General features: G+C 38.1%; 1 protein-coding gene across 5 annotated transcripts in view; it reads right to left on the bottom strand.

Moving 5' to 3' along the window:
• The window catches only part of uchl3 (ubiquitin carboxyl-terminal esterase L3 (ubiquitin thiolesterase)), a 74,461-nt gene that overhangs the window by 23,167 nt on the left and 33,069 nt on the right, over positions 1–18,225 (bottom strand). For all 5 annotated transcript variants that reach the window (XM_039745349.1, XM_039745348.1, XM_039745347.1 and 2 more), the window contains 2 exons: positions 4,081–4,166; positions 1,341–1,388 (listed from right to left, as the gene is read on the bottom strand). In XM_039745349.1, coding sequence (XP_039601283.1) covers positions 1,341–1,388; positions 4,081–4,166 — 134 coding nt within the window. The remainder of the gene's footprint in view (positions 1–1,340; positions 1,389–4,080; positions 4,167–18,225) is intronic.

The raw sequence follows: 18,225 nt of genomic DNA, 5'->3' as shown, positions 1-18,225 counted from the left end.
TTAACCAGAATGTTACTTATATTTCTATCATGGCACCTTATCAAATGCTTTCTGAAAGTCCAGATAAATAATATCATATGCACCACTTTGATCATGCCCTTTTGTTGCTTCCTCACAGTATTCCAACTGCCTCTTCTGAACCCATGCAGACTGTTCAGAGAAACTCCTGTACATGCCATGTGCTGCTCAATCTTATTCTTAATAATTCCTTCCATTAATTTTTCTGTTACGCACGTTAAGTTTATATGGCCTATAGTTGTTTGGATCTGCCCAGTCACCCTTTTTATATAGCAGGATAATATTTGACATTCTCCAGTCCTTTGCAATTTCCCCAGTGTGCAGTGATTTCCTAAAAAATGTGTTGATGGTTTTTATATGTACTCACTAACATCCTTAAGAACTTGAGGGTAAATATCTGGTCCTGAAGATTTGTTTGATTTCAACCTATTTAATCTGAACACTATGTCTCCCTCTACAATTTCCAAATCAATCAGTACCTCCTTAGTAGTCCTGTTTACTACTGGGAGGTTATCTGCTCCCTCACTTGTCAAGACCTCAGAAAAATGCTTATTTAGCGCATCCGCTATTTGCTTGTCTGCATTTTTTAAATTCCCGTTTACTATTCTTGATGCACTTCACTTCCTCCTTGACTGATCTTTTACTACTAAAATACTGAAAGAATATCTTTGGGTCGTCTTTTGCCTTATCTGATATATTCCTCTTGTACTTTTGAGCAGTCCCTAAATTAACTGCCTATTCTAAACTGGAAAATTGTTTACCATGATTACAAAGGTCTGAAAAAATGTTTGCTTATATGTACCATTATAACAACATTTTTTTTATTAAATCATGACATAATATGAATCTAATGGATATATTACATTTTTATTTAGGTAAAGATCCTAGCAGAAAACAACTTGCATCAAATCTAATTTAATTTACTTGCATATGTGTGATATTTCCTTAGAGGTGTCAAATATCCCAGGAATTCCCAGCAATATGATGTCTGCTCTTCTGTTTAACTATACTGTACGCCAGGAGTGGTAGACATTCCTTAGTGGTTTTTCAATTCGCTATCAGCACATACTGACAATAATGTAAAAAAGAAACGTCATCTTTCAGGCATTTCTGAGCTTTAACTCTCCACTTCATGTAATCATAAAATAGAGTGCAACTTTAGCAACATCAGAGTGAAAATTAAGAAGATTATCAATGAGGTCTACTTAAGGAAAATGACATCTTTGTTATTATACTAATACAATTACTTTGTGTTAATAAATTCTCATGCATTTTATGGGTATGCCTTCATTGTAGGAAAAAAAAAATCATAATGTACTTACTTTAGTCTGTCCTTCTTGTGCACTACATTCATGAGTAACGTGAATGCTCTGAAATGACAAAGATAACTTCTTATTACACATATTTAATACATGCTTTTGAAAAAAAAGAAAGACTTTACATTTACCATATGTTCATCTGGAAAAACCTGATTACATTTGTGTCTCCTTCACCTCAACAACAGAGGAAAACACTAATCTAAAAGGTTTTTTGCATCTTTTCAAAATAATTGGATTAAAGACATTGTCCTCACAATCTAGTCTAAATGATGCTTGCTACTGCTCATTCTGTGTAGCATCAGTGTATAAATATCCATGCATTATGTACTTTTCCTGAATTCATTTGGGATTAAAAACCTATGAGTCCATATTTTTGTATTGAACTACAAGACAGCAACAGACAGCACACATACTGTATAGCAGGTTTGTGCAACAGTACTTAAAAAAGTTACATTTTAACTTTTTATTGTTGCACTTCACTTCAGTATTTAAAATGCATCAGCTTAGTAACAAATTTACAGACCATGTGAATAGCATCTTCACAAAGCATATCAAAGATGAGCAACAATGGTATTAACAAAATACGCTTTGTTTAAAAGTCTGCTCTGGATCAAACCTAGATCTGGACAGTATGAAATTCTGGCAATTTTGTTTCAGTTATTAGAGTGTAATTGGAAAAATAATCAAAATTAAAATGTTTTTATTTCAGAAAAAAAGAACTTACAAATACAAATCTACTGCCATCTTCTTCCATTCTCACATTTTACATTTGTGCTTCCTTGACAAATGATAGCAGTATATTTTTGTATAGTTCATTAGAAAATGCTAGGACTGCTCTGGAGAAGAAGCCAAAGGGAATCATGTTAAGTTACAGATATCTTACAACCCTGCTACACAAAAGATTGTCTCTAGTACTGTTACATGCTGCCTGAAGGGATACAGTGGCTCTCTTGCCTGTATCGATTTCCACAGCAGGTTGTTATAGTCAGAATGGGTTAAAAATGAGTTACTTTACCACAGTTTTCCTTTTAGTAACGTCTTTGGTGCATGTGCCTCTACAATTAACAGGTATGCCGATTATCATTTACAATGAAATACAGTTTTTGTTTATTTTTCCTAGAGAATGTGCACAATATGAATAAAGATCGACTGCCAGATTATGTGTCTGCAGTCTGGCATTCCTTTCAATTAAAATGTACTTTGTCAGATAACACAAGTCATGTGTTAATCACAGCTCCTTTAGCTTCCTTTAAAACACAAATGATTAGGAGTAGCAGTTACATACTATTGTACTGTGACAGAGTCTCCAACATTTTACATTCAGATGAAGTTATACCTTATGAGATTTTGGACTGCCTACAGACAGTTATGTTTTTGATCAACATTGCTGGCAACTTAGTGACAAGTGCTACATAGTATAACTGGCAAACCTCTACTATACCCGCTTGCTGTAATAAGCCGATGCTAAGCAGAATATTTCAGAATCTGGTCTCAGGTCTTCCAGATGGCAACAGAACATTTAGAACTAAGTTGGGCTGAGGCAATACACTAATGAAGTGAGGAAAGGCACTTCTCCATAATTTGGCTAAAGTAAGTGTACTCAAATCAACTTTAGGCAGGCACACTGATGTCACTAAAGCAGTTTTGTACTGCTTGTTAATTCAAGTCCTGCACAAAATAAGTGAATGAGTATTTAAATGCAAATCACCTATGAAAATAACTACAGTACTTCAACAGAAGTACAAACTTTAGTATAAAGAAGCTTTATCTGCATTCTCAAGTGCTTGTTTCAATATTTATTTGAGATAAATCTACCCATCTATCTTGAAAGCTCTTGAGTATGCTCCCCCAAACCCTATTCCAATAAAAACTTAAGAGAAATAATTCCCTTAGCCTGCACTAGCAGAGCATATCTATGAATTAAAGATGCATACAACTGCTTTTCTCTGCAAACAGCTTGAGGGAATAAAATGCATCTTTTTTGGTTATAAAAACAGACCAACATATATTCTTCACATACTATCTCACAAGTCAAGTGTACTCTACAGTTTGAATATGAAGCAAAATATTGAAATTATTACCATTTTAGTTTGTTTGTTTTTTAATATTGCCTTAAAGATGAAAATATAATGCAGCTATCAGTATAGTAAATTGGCAAATCACAAAGTAAACATTAATCTTAACAGAAACAGTTACACCATTTCCCTGGGAAATTAAACTTTTATAAACCAGAAAGAATTTTAGTAAATTCACATTATTGACAAGAACATAATATACTGATAAGACATTAAACTTAGTGTATTAAATATTCTGTGAAAAAATGTTGGAAAATAGAAAGATATTTGTAAAGCAAACATCATTAAACTATATCTGTACTGTAAAGTATGAAGGTAAATATTGTGCAGTATCACTTTTTTATAGCTAGATCACATAAAACAGAAACCTAATAAGAATAAAAGTCATAAATAATAGCAATGACTTTACGTATTGCGAGTTCCTCTTTTTGAATAAAACAGCCTGAAGAAGAATACCACATAAGTAAAGAACTAACCCTCTAATAAGAAACAAGTCAACTATATAAGGCATTGCATTTAGGGTTGCTCTCTCTCTTGTTTTACGTGTAACTAACTACAAGATAATTATGTAGCTTAAAATTATGGCATTTAAAATTAAATCCAAATGTGGTTCATTTCAACAAAAACCCATATGTTTAATTAAAAGCTAAACTATAGTATTTACTGACCTCATTTTTTTCAAGATAGCTAGCTTTTTCTTCAGGTGACATAGATCTAGATTCGTTCAGAAATTTTTTCAGTGCTGAGGTAGATTCTGTAGAAAAGAAAAGTACATTTAACACCTTTAGAAAGAGGGTCTTTAAAAATAAAGGATACAAGATGCAGCTGAAATTGATTTTTTTTCTTCACTATCATATTAAGAAAGAAAAAAGATTGTGAAAAAATAATTTAAAAATATCAAAAACTCAGAAAGCAATTTACATTCCATTTGTAAGTCTTGGAAGTTATTACTGAAACTATGCTTTGAAACCTATCTGTTTATTCAGATTTTCTACACCCACTTATTCCTCTAAAGAGTTGCTGGAAGCCAGAGACTATCCCATTGGTACTGGGCACAATCCTTATATATAATTTGATACCATCCGTATGTATCGTGTTTGCGTCAATACCTTGACTACATACAAGTTAGAACCATGCAATGGGACTCTGCCTCTATAGTTAGAACATAACGTGGCAAACGCGGACGCAGTATTGCATGATTGGCTAAGAATGTTCGAATGTTTCAGTGACGCCGCTGGACGGCCAAGTATAGTAAGTCGGTGTTGGTTCGAGCAGATAGTAAGTTCGGTTGGTTTTTGGAACATTGGTTTGGTGGGGCATACTTTCTAGGACTAACATCGTTGACTGACTCAAACCCGACAGCTCCGGAACCGTAATTTAGAACGTATCGCCATTTGCTTGGTACATCGAAATCTATCTTTGGGCAGTTCGGTTTTGGAATCCGCCCTCCTCAAATCTATTGGCAAACTGAGTAATGACGGCTGGGTATTAACAACGGTCATTGTTTAAATTTTATCCGTTCTCAGATCTAAAATGACCACGGCAACATAATTATTACTCCGACTCTGATTAGAGTCTTCAAAACAAACCGTATTTTATAATTTGTTTGCCGGAAAAAAATCAAATGAGGTGCGCCAAAGAGCTGAGTTCACGTTTCGCAGCCCCGTTTAAATAGGAGCCTCTTCATTACATTGGCTGAAAAGGTCTATTTTAAGCACAAATCAGTGCCATGATAACAAAATCATTTCAAAGACTTAAAAAAAATATATAATTCTTTGCAGAGAAAGTATGGATTTCACAAATGTAGAATTTGTAGCCCAATTCGATCGGGCTCCCAGTCACTAGTCTTACCATAAAATTACATTTGACCTGAAGCATTACAGCAAGAAATATCATATATTCAAATCTGTTCATGCTGTTTTATGACAAAGTGGGCATTGTCCATTCTGCTTGGCTTTTTAGTGGAACACAATGCCTGTTAAGGCAGCATATTTAACAGAGATGTATTAATTCAGATTCACTCCCCATCAACATTCCTGAAAAAATGGCTTAACTCATACTGTACCAGGATCAGACAAAAACTAATTTGGTAATAGAAGTGTAAATCAGAATTGAAGTGACATCTTTGCAGAGGCCGCTTCAGACCAGAAGGCTCTAAATGGACACCCAAGCTAGAACAAAGAGCTACAAATTAACAAGTGATGGACAAAAATGTTCCTAAAAGCAGGCACTGATTCTCTATCTGGAAAAGACTTTAATTAAATCACCAGAGATTATACTTCCTTTAAAAACATGATGCATTCATCTCTTCTCTCTCTCACATGCTCTGAAATCTACTTGCTATCTGACACCAAAAAGCTGATATACCACTCTCTCTCAGCTGAAACCCAAGGCCACTCTGCTAAGCCGAGCTCTATGCCAGTGACTAAACCCAGTCTAAGAAGAATGACAAGCAGCCATTACTTCAAGAAGGGAACTTCAGCATCTAATATTCTGCCAGACAGTTTTCCCCTATAAAGCTGCATCTGACACAGCATTGAGCCAAATTTAGAAAAACACAGCATAGAACACCACGCAACAAAGGACAATAATGGAAAGAAAAAGAGTACACACTTCAACACAACAAGAATCCTCCAACTGAAGCCAGAACAACAACTCCACGTAACATCGGACACCATCCTCAAACACTTGGTACAGTAAAACTGTTTCTGTACCAAGATAAATTAGAACTCTAAATACCAATTAAACTGCAAGCCTCTTCTGTGTTATATGTTTGTTTGTCTCGTCTGTCTTGCATTCTTGTCCTGTCTTCTACGTCAACATACAGTTATCATATTACTATAATCCTTGTGTGTATCAATAAATTGTATCAGTCTGTTTTTTAAAACAAGTGTGCTTCAGTTATCTTCATACATGTTTCATGCCCAATGACCATCTCCTATAGAGAAAGGTAAGGAAAATAAAGCAGGAGCCTTATTGAATTATTTAAATTACCAGCACTGCCTTAAGCCTCTCTGCTTAAGCTGCTGCCCCCGCGACCCGACCTCGGATAAGCGGAAGAGAATGGATGGATGGATACCAGCACTGGAAAAAAAAATCTGATGATTACTACTAAGTTAAAATTCTTTCCTCTTTCTTATATTATTTTGCTGTCTCTGGGAGTGGGCAAGTTAACTCACTTTTTTCCTTCATTATGTACAGTTTTGTTATTAATAAATAATGTATAAACTACATTTAATAACATGATAAAACATTGCCTCTGAAAGATCAAAATTGTAAGTAAATGAACAACATGTACCCAGTGATCTTAACCTGAGCTGCAATACAGTATTCTCTGTATAGTGATGCAAATATATACACAGTGCATCCAGAAAGTATTCACAGCACATCACTTTTTCCACATTTTGTTATGTTACTACAGCTTTATTCCAAAATGGATTAAATTCATTTTTTTCCTCAGACTTCTACACACAACACCCTATAATGACAACATGAAAAAAGTTTACTAGAGGTTTTTGCAAATTTATTAAAAATAAAAAAATCGAGAAAGCACATGTACATACAGTAAGTATTCACAGCCTTTACCATGAAGCTCAAAATTGAGCTCAGGTGTATCCTGTTTCCCCTGATCATCCTTGAGATGTTTTTATCAATTAAGCTGCAGTGATACCCGACGCTATGACGGGGTTCTGGTACCATGGTCCAGGAGTGTTATCGGATCAAGTCCAGCACCATAAGTGACTCCTAGAGTGACCTACAGACTTCAGGGCTAGGGCGGTTTACCAACAGGAAAGAGGAGTTAAGCATGAAGTACTGAAAAGGATTATCTTTGCAGGGATGTAGAAAGGCCAGCACGGTTTAGGGAAAGGAGTGGGAGACAGAAAGGAGTGTTGTGTTTGACAGTATGAGAAGTAGACCAGCCCACAGGTAAACACAGCATTCATTGTTTTAGGTAAATTCTAGACAGGTGCGGCCCTTTAATACTTATTTATACTAATGTTGTGTGTTTGTCACCCGTGACCACCTATTTCTAGTTAACAAACAACCCTTTCTTGTCATCTTGACTTCATTTGTCTCACTGTGGGTTTTAAGTTCGCTTCCATGAGTCACACATAAATAAGTATATGCTCCTTTCAAGTAGGAAGTTGGTTTTTTTAATAAAATGAGCAATGATGTTTAGGTATAAAATTCTTTTAGGACCATACCAAAATTTTTTTCCATAGGTGTTCAGATTTTGCAAATGTTAACATTAAACTAATTAACTAATAATATCTGTTCCTCTTCTGCTAATGACTAGTGAGATGTACACATTTATCGTTTACATTAGCAAAAAAAAAAAAAAAAAAAAAATCAATTAAACAATGGAATGCTGGTGACTGGTCTGTATCTATCTATACTAATAAAAGGCAAAGCCCTCACTCACTCACTCACTCACTCACTCACTCACACATCACTAATTCTCCAACTTCCCGTGTGGGTGGAAGGCTGAAATTTGGCAGGTTCATTCCTTACAGCTTCCTTACAAAAGTTGGGCAGGTTTTATATCGAAATTCTACGCGTAATGGTCATAACTGGAAGCTGTTTTTCTCCATTTACTGTAATGGAGATGAGCTTGAACGCCGTGGGGGCGGAGTTTCGTGTGACATCATCACGCCTCCCACGTAATCACGCAGTACATAGAAAACCAGGAAGACCTCCAAAAAGCGCTGAAGAAAACATGCATTATATAATTGAGAAGGCAGCGAAACAATAAGAAGAAGCGAAAGTGACATATACAACCATATTCATGAGTTCTGCTACTTGAAACAAAGCACGATGTAAACCTACACTTTAAATTAAGTTCATAGACAGGCTGCACTGGCGTTTGTAATTTAGTGCCTGCCCATATAAGGCCGTCCGTCAGCGGCAATCCAATAGCAAACTGCCACTAAATATTCACGGGTGAAGGACTGTGCTTATGGAGAGGAAGATGAGATGGTCAGGGTGGTGTTTGACACAAACTCAGCGAAACTGCGAGAGAAAGTTTTAAGTGCCAGGACTAAGGTAACATTAAATACAGCCATGGACATAGCGAGATGGCACCAGCACAGCTGGGAACCTTCGATGCATGTACACCGGCGGCTCACGTGAACTGGCGCGTGCACAGATAAAAGCAACAGTTCCAAAGAGCTGAACAAAACCGAATTACACAATTGAAAAGGCAGCAAAAATATGAAGCGTCTGATAAGCATATTCATAAATCCAGCTACTGCGGAAACAAAGCACACGGTGGAAAAAGTCAATGTCCTGCTAAAGGAAGACAGTGTGAAAAAAACCCGTGCATGCAGTGTGTCAGGTCTCAGATAAAGAAGAAGACGAGCTGTTTATTGATGCAGTAAGAAACGAATCGATGAAAGAAACCTGTCATCTTTACAACGATTGACAAACACGGAATGTAACTTGAACACAACACATCCTACAAATACGAACCTGATTGAAAGAAATAATGATAATCAAATCCTTGATGACAGCAACACTCAGTAACACTCACAAAACAAATACTGTATATTGACAGTCATGTTACGTTATTTTTAAAATGTTCCCTTTTCTTTTTCTAGCTTTTTTAACACACTACTTCTCCGCTGCGATATATATGTATATATATATATATCCCGATCTACATACTCAAATAATGGATACTTTATTCGCCATCAATGATTGTTTTGGTAAAGCCATACTCAGTGTATTCATTAGATGAACGGTAAAAAGTAAGAGCGAGGGAGGATGCAGGCTGTAGTCTTGGCGTCAACTCTATCTGAATTGCGCGATCACATTTCAAAAATATATCTTTTCAAGTTCTATTTAGTCCATATTTGTCAAACTCAAGGGCCACGGGCCACATCCGCCCGGCGTAATTATATCCGCCCGCGAGATCATTTTATATACTGTATTATTGTTATTAATGGCCCAGGTATATGAAGCGCTGGTAACACAATAAACTACAGATCCCATAATGCAGCGCTTCAGCTGCCTTGCCTAACACTTACGCGTTAATCAAGTCTAGCTTATGATGCTGCAAGTTATTGCGAAGCTAGCTCACACGATGCTGAGAGAAAAGTTGATTCTGAAAATAGAGCCTTTAAAACCGATGGGAGGCTGAGTATATGTTTACTGAACCCGTGTGTCTCATTTGTGGAGCTAATGTGGCTGTAATTACAGAATTTAATCTAAGACGGCACTATGAGACAAAACATCAGGGTAACCTGAATGCAATGCAGAAGATACAGAAAGCAGAATAATTAAATAAGAATCTGACACTTCAGCGGACGTTTTACCCGTGCACAATCACAAAGTGATTTCAAGTGAAGCTGCTTTTATGGGAGACACAAATGCACCAGTGCAACTTGCCCCACTTTCCCTGTTGCCAAGTAATGTTAAACCAAGTCGTCACTACGGTGTTCCCAAATCGCACTTTGCTGATAAACTGAGCGCACTGAGTTTGCACGGCGCTTTGGTGACTTTGAAGAACAAAAAGTCCGTCTACATGCGGCTCGAACCTTGTGCATGTTTGGTAGCACATATCTGTGTGAGAAGCTCTTCTCAGTGATAAAGACTAACAAAACAGCACACAGGAGTCGCCTCACTGATGAGCACCTGCAATCCATCCTGAGAATCTCCACAACACAGAACCTCACACCAAACATAAACGAACTTGTTGCCAAAAAAGATGCCAGGCGTCCAGCTCTAAAATGACATATGAGCAAAGACAACTGAATGATTTGATTTGTTATTGCTGAAAGGAACACATTTTATTTATATTTCCAGGTTTTGTTATGCAGCATGTTCATATTTGAATTTGTATAATTTTGACAGGATATATTTTTATGGAGAGCAAAATCTTTTGGGATATTTAAAATCTAAGTTTATTTTTATATAAAATTACATAAGAGTAAAGAAATTTGAATGTTTGTTCTTTTAATGTTTACTTTATTTCTAACTTGTATAATTTAGACAGGATATATTTTTATGGAGAGCAAAATATTATAAGTTGTTTAAGGTTTGAGTTGATTTATTCAGGAATAATATTCCTGTCTGTTTTTACCATTCCTACCAAAGATATTTCTGTCGACTAAATAAAAATTCCTTCTATTTAAAATTTAAATAGAACTTGAACAAATACGATAGTTCATAATATCCACGCAGACTTGCACGTAAGAGCGGGAGTTATCCGTTTTAACAAGCAGTGTATTGCACTGATACGAAATAGCTGTGTGTGTATATATGTAGATATGTATGTATATGTATATATATGTTTATATATGTGTGTGTGTATGTATATATATATATGTATTTGTGTGTATATATGTGTGTGTATGTATGTATGTGTGTATGTATATGTATGTGTATATATGTAGATATATATATGTATGTATATATGTGTATATGTATAGATATGTATATATATATATGTTTGTGTGTGTGTGTGTAAATATATATATATGACAACAACACTCATCACTCACAACAGTGACAAAACAATTACATTGACAATCATGTTACGTTATTTTCAAAATGTTTCCTTTTCTTTTCATTGCTTCTTTAACACACTACTTCTCCGCTGCGAAGCGCGGGTATTTTGCTAGTCTATATATATAATTCACTAAGGCAAGACAACCATGAAAAGCACGCCGGAAGGGCGTGGATTCACTAAGCCGCCGACAAGTGAGACACCTATGGCGCACGCAGGAAAGAGCCACGCCCACCAACTCCAAGACCATTGGATATGACAACAACTCGCAGGGCCACGCCCACCAAGTCGGACGCGAGGACACAGAAAAAGTGGCGTCATTTATATTCGTCTGTCGTGGAGGCCACATGAGGTGCAGGTCAGGTTAATGCCATGTTCATGTCATGCACCTCCGAGCTACGTTGACTGTTCATAGAGGCGTGTTTCTCGCAGAGGTGAATCGCCATATGCAGCGTGTGAAACGGTTTGCGAGGGGTATCTCATGGGATCTTTAAAACAATCATTTACAACTGAGGTTAAAACACAATTAAGTAAGCAGTCTACGAGTTTTCGGTTACAACGCATGACCGCTTGCACCATAGCAAACTGTTTTACACGCTACATACAGCAATTCGCATCCGCGACAAACATGCGTCTTCTTAGATGCTCCCGCAGGAACACGGAAGACGTTTTCCTGCCCACCAACACTCCTTTTCACCGGCCCGCGTCTACCCTCTCTCTCTACGCATTCACACTGCCTACCCATGTGCCCGGACGCAAAAACTCACCGACCACCCAGTTAGCCCCTTTCGTCTGTGTTAGGAGTCCACATGCAAGTCTAAGCCACGTCGACTTTTCATTACTCTTTTCGGTTTCGCTACCAACTGCGTCCACCATGAAAAACCATGCGAAAGGAACAACGAAGCCCCGCCCACAAACTCTACCCTCCTCCCACGTGCTCAGGAACGCACCTCAGACCACTGCCTGCCAAATCAAACAGCTCATCAAACACATACTCACCGCTTTGGTCTGTGCTGCGGTCCAAACCCAGCTGTGAGCCACGTTGACTATTCTTTGCCCTCCATGGCTGCCGCTTCAAATGTATTTCATGGAAACAACACTTCTTTCAATGTTATAGAAATTCCTGCTTCAGGTAACTGTTTGTTTCTGTCAGTCGGGTTTTTTTGGAGAAATGTCATTGACGAAACTGTTGCTCATAGCAAACTGTTTTACACGCTACATACAGCAATTCGCATCCGCGACAAACATGCGTCTTCTTAGATGCTCCTGCACTTTGTACACACCTCCCCTTCCGCCATGGTCGGGTGTCTTGGTGGATTATATATAGAAAGGCAGCCAAAACCGCACAGAGCAATGAAAAGTCTTTGTGAGTCACAGGTAGGGTTACCACTTTTAATACAAACAAATAAGGGACGCATACTGCAGCGGGGGCCACATCCCGTGGGGGCCAAGACCACGGAACGCGCAATTTCATTCTCAAATACGGGACGATTCCGTATTTTAAACGACGGGTGGCAACCCTAGCCTCACAGGTGCATCTGCACTGTACAAAGACGACAACGACTCGAGTGACGAGTTGGAGGTGGGCACTTTAGCAGGCGGTGTATACTGAACGAGAAATCAGCAGACTAGCATGACGGAGGGAGTGGAGTGGATGTCGTCCTCCTCTCCTCCCGTTCCACCCTCCGCGCCTGTGCGTCGCACAGACGATTGTGTGTTGGTTCGTTCCGTGCATTGGTTAAAACCCAATGAAGAAAGCAGTCTTTAAAAACCAATAAGCCCTGTGCCTCTGTTTCATTACCGTCTCACCTGATTCACCAATGCAGGCCCCGCAACAGGCGGGCAGCCAACCGGGTAACCGAAGTCTTTGGGTTCGGGGGGGAATATGGTTACAAAGCTGAAACTTAAAGGAATTGACGGAAGGGCACCACCAGGTGTGGAGCCTTTCGCTTCATTTGACACAACACAGGAAACATCACCCGGCCCGGACACGGAGAGGATTGACAGCTCTTTCTCGATTCTGTGGGTGGTGGTGCATGGCAGTTCTTACTTAGTGGAGCGATTTGGATGCTTATTTCCGAAAACGAACGAGACTCCCGCCTGCTAAATAGTTACACGACCCAACAGCGGTCGGCGTCCAAATTCTTAGAGGGACAAGTGGCTTTCAGCCACGTGAGATTGAGCATTAACAGGTCTGTGATGCACTTGTATGTCCGGTGCTGCACGCGCGCTACACTGAATGGATCAACGCGGTGTCTACCCGGCGGGTAAGCCGCTGAACCCCATTCGTGATGGAGACCGTGGTTTGCGATTGTTCCCCACGAACGAGAAATTCCCAGTACGTGCGGGTCATACGCTCGCACTGATTACGTTCCTGCCCTTTGTAGCCTCATCCCCCCCAAGGTCGGGTGACTTGGTGGATTATATATAAAAAAGCACCCAGAACCGCAAAGAACAATGAAAAGTCAACGTGGAAACCGACTGAGGCGGTGTTTGGAAAATTAACAGTCAACGTGACTCACAGGTGCGTGTGGACTGTACACAGACAAAAGCGACTCAGGTAGGGAGTTGGGGGGCGGGCACATAAGCGGGCAGTGCGTACTGAACGAGCGCCGTTCAACCCCGTCCTTCGCTTTGGAAGGAGAAGGCGCTCCTCTGGTTTTCAGTCACGGACAATTGTATGTTGCTTCGTAGCGTGCAATGTTACTTTTCTTGGTGGTTTATTAAATTACGGATTTTTCAAATGTTTATTTTTTCCTCTGTGCTTAAAAATCATTTAAAAAGCGGCCTGATTATGCGGCGTATGCTACGCCACGGGTTGGCTAGTTGATTGATATTGTAATACCCGCCAACATTATAGTCATCTGCCAAATGCAACAATATCAATTTAAACATTAAAGCATTAAGTAAATTGTAAGTCTTGAAACTACCCACTGTCCAAGAAATTACAGTATATTGGTGGTGAATTGCCTAAATTGAAGCAGCAACACTTCGATTTAGAACTGAACAACTTTGAAGTGAAAAAGAACAAACCAAAATAAAGTGGAAAAACCACACATATTATACACACTGCACAACTCAAACACAACACTTTGGGGTTATCCAGTAGCAGCATTAAGTACTGTACAGCCAGGTGTTTGGTGGGCAGTGTAAGGCTGACAAAAAATTGAAAGAACAATTTTTGAAATACCTGGGTTTTTTTTCTGCATGCAGACTCTGGGCAGTGAGGTTGGTGTATACTATTGGATTTTTCTCACAAAATGACAGTACAAGTAAGGTATCTTTAGTGGGGTTTTCAAATTTAGAGCCCATGACCCTGTAGTTAGGATATAGCGGGTTGGATAATGGATGGATGGATGAGCTATCATACAGTCCTCCTCACCCTTGGGTGAAAAATCATGATTCTACTCAGCCATTATAGTCAGAGCAAACCCCCAAAAATTGGTGCCACTACCTTCAACAGAATGTTCATACTGCTAACACTTTAAAAAACAATTTTCTAGATAAGAAAAGACAAAATACTACATTGAGCATATGGAGGAAAACTGGAAAAAACATGCTTATGTTGATAAGTTGATGGTTAATGAAAACATTTTAATAAGTTACTGAGGGAAGGTTATTACTTATTTTACACAGCACCTTGTGTGTATGTATCCCACTGGCCCTTAATGGAGAAACACCACTGATCAAAAGTCTCAAAACAGAAAAACAAAATGTTAATCAGATTATTATAATGAATATACTGTAACTAATGTTTAATGAAACAACAAATTATACAGCATAAAAAGAGATACAAAAAGCACCAAAGTACTAAAAAAAAAAACAAAAAAAAAAAAACTACCACTGTTCTTTGTGACATTTTACTTATTTTTACTTCTGATTTTAAGGAGTTTGAAAAGTAGAGTTACAGTGCAAGTTAAATTCAAAAATATACAAATACAGTAGAATGTTCACTGAAGCATTCTTTTAAAATACAAGCTGACATGTTTGTAATAAAACAAGTAGCTTTTTACTAGAGCAATTTCCTTCTCTAGGAAACTAGAGTACAAGGAGAGACTGTACAAGTGTGAAACCATAATTCAGACATGGAAAAAAAATTCATGTAGATTCATACCTAACATTCAGATACATTCGGGGACTTAAGTAAGTAATGTAAAAGTTAAAGTATTTTACTTCATTTTAGTTACTTAAATGAGTCCACTATCACAATTTTGTTTATTAAATAAATTTGCAACAGTGCATCACATTCAGAAGTAACAATAATAATAGAATGCAACTACATGTGTTAGTTGGGTACAGTAAACACAAGCTTTAACAGTACTTTAAAGTATAATGCATTTTTAAAAAAGTGGCACAAATAGGCTTGCAGTAGCTTTCATAGATAGCAGACTAATTCTAGTTGTTGATTGTTGGGGTTTATGTCTAACTGTATGTCAAATTTCTTAAAGCATTTTTGCAAGAGGTATCTGAAGAATTAAGATCTGTTGATGTCTCTAGATAAAATCGTTGGCTGCTTTAGACCATGATGAAGAGAAGATCTGGAGTTCTGTCAAGTTATAACGTACGAGAAATACTTAATCATTATAAATGTTCAGATAATGCAGCCATCAATCTGTTTTTAGTGTATGTACTGTAAATACAAAGTATTTCTCACTCTACGCTTACATAATTACTTTTATTTTGCATTAACTTCTAGATAAATAAAACTTGTTTTTTGTTGTTTTTTTTTGTTTTGTTTAAAGGACTACTCCCCCCAAAATTATATTTTTTTATATGTTACTTATCTCAAGTACTTTGTAGTGGTGACTGAGAAAAACTTTTAATCTTAAGTTTCCATTTAGAAAGGGGAGAAAGAAGTGTATCCCATAGCAGATTTCAATTATCTCCAGTTTTGTACAACGGCAAATAAAGCAAAAGTATCCAAGGAAAAAAAATCTCACGTTACTTATGTTGCATAATCCACTTGTCGTATCCAATCACTAGTTCAAAATGTGTAAAACTAATGCTTATTTTTTGCTAAATTATTGATAAATAATTAATTACACAATTAAATGTGTGTATATAAACAGGAAATTCAAAGACTAATGGTTGCAACAAGCTTTGAAATAACACTGAAACAAAAATACCATACAGGCCCTTTGGGTCAGCAGGTATTAGAAATCAGTTTAGAATCTTTTTAAAATAAATTTTCTAAACAAAACCTCAGACACACACCTACATACGATCACACAGGGCTAGTCCATTTAACATGAAAGTATTTGAGATTATGAAGGAAAACAGTATTTGAACAAAAATCTATGTATACACAGGGAGAACTATTAAACTCCACACTTTACAGACTGAGAATTACCATCTCAGAACATGTTTGTCAGCAGAGAGTCAACATTGGTTTAGTCAAGGAATATCCTATTTCATTATATCAGAATGCAAAAAGGGCAAGAGCACAAAATATTGTATATCATGAGTTTTAGAACGTTTTTGATACGATGTACCACAAGAGGGTTGTGAACATTTTATTTTACACAAGGGTTCTGGAAGAATTGTGAGGATGGATGTAAAATTAACTTAAGCATCAAAACAAAAAGGGTAACTGGAAAATGTTCAACATGCAAGAGTGGTGTTTGGAGTTGCAAGTGGGGTGACCACCCCAGGTCTAAGGGGGCCTTCTTTTGAGGTCCACGTGTCCCGTTCAAGCGGATTTGTCAAGTTATATTCTCCAGTGTATGTAAGTTGGGTACGGAAAGTATTCAGACCACCTTCAATTTTTCACTCTTTGTTATATTGCAGCCATTTGCTAAAATCATTTCAATTATTTTTTTTCCTGATTAATGTACACATAGCACCCCATATTGACAGACAAAAAAAAGAATTTTTAAAATTGCTGCAGATTTATTAAAAAAGAAAACCTGAAATATCACATGGTCCTAAATATTCAGACCCTTTGCTGTGACACTCGTATATTTAACTCAGGTGCTTCCCATTTCTTCTGATCATCCTTGAGATCACCTTCATTTGAGTCCAGCTGTGTTTGATTATACTGATTGGACATGATTAGGAAAGCCACACACCTGTCTATATAAGACCTTACAGCTCACAATGCATGTCAGAGCAAATGAGAATCATGAGGTCAAAAGGAACTGCCTGAAGAGCTCAGAGACAGAATTGTGGCAAGGCACAGATCCGGGCAAGGTTACAAAAAAAAATTCTGCTGCACTTAAGGTTCCCAAGAGCACAGTGGCCTCCATAATCCTTAAATGGAAGACGTTTGGGACGACCAGAACCCTTCCTAGAGCTGGCAGTCTGGGGGAGAAGAGCCTTGGTGAGAGAGGTAAAGGAGAACCAAAGGATCACTTTGGCTGAGCTCCAGAGATGCAGTCAGGAGATGGGAGAAAGTTGTAGAAAGTCAACCATCACTGCAGCCCTCCATCAGTCAGGGCTTTATGGCAGAGTGGCCTGTTGGAAGCCTCTCCTCAGTGCAAGACACATGACAGCCCGCATGGAGTTTGCGAAAAGACACCTGAAGGACTCTGAGATGGTGAGAAATAAGATTCTCTGGTCTGATGAGACCAAGATAGAACTTTATGGCCTTAATTCTAAGCGGTATGTGTGGAGACAACCAGGCACTGCTCATCACTTGTCCAATACAGTCCCCACAGTGAAGCGTGGGGGTGTTTTTCAGCTGCAGGGACAGGATGACTGGTTGCAATCGAGGGAAAGATGAATGCGGCCAAGTACAGGGATATCCTGGACTAAAACCTTCTCCAGAGTGCTAAGGACCTCAGACTGGGCCGAAGGTTTACCTTACAACAAGACAATGACCTTAAGCACACAGCTAAAATAACGAAGGAGTGGCTTCACAAACACTCTGTGACTGTTCTTGAATGGCCCAGCCAGAGCCCTGACTTAAACCCAATTGAGCATCTCTGGAGAGACCTAAAAATGGCTGTCCACCAACGTTTACCATCCAACCTGACAGAACTGGAGAGGATCTGCAAGGAGGAATGGCAGAGGATCCCCAAATCCAGGTGTGAAAAACTTGTTGCATCTTTCCCAAGAAGACTCATGGCTGTATTAGCTCAAAAGGGTGTTTCTACTAAATACTGAGCAAAGGGTCTGAATACTTAGGACCATGTGATATTTCAGTTTTTCTTTTTTAATAAATCTCCAACAATTTCAAAATTCTTTTTTTTGTCTGTCAATATGGGGTGCTGTGTGTACATTAATGAGGGAAAAAATTAAATGATTTTAACTAATGGCTGCAATATAACAGAGTGAAATATTGAAGGGGGTCTGAATACTTTCCGTA

Source organism: Polypterus senegalus, chromosome 2 (assembly GCF_016835505.1).
Source record: "Polypterus senegalus isolate Bchr_013 chromosome 2, ASM1683550v1, whole genome shotgun sequence".
Classification (NCBI taxonomy): domain Eukaryota; kingdom Metazoa; phylum Chordata; class Cladistia; order Polypteriformes; family Polypteridae; genus Polypterus; species Polypterus senegalus.
The sequence above is the reverse complement of the archived record's forward strand: the minus strand, read 5'-3'. Positions and strand labels throughout refer to the sequence as shown.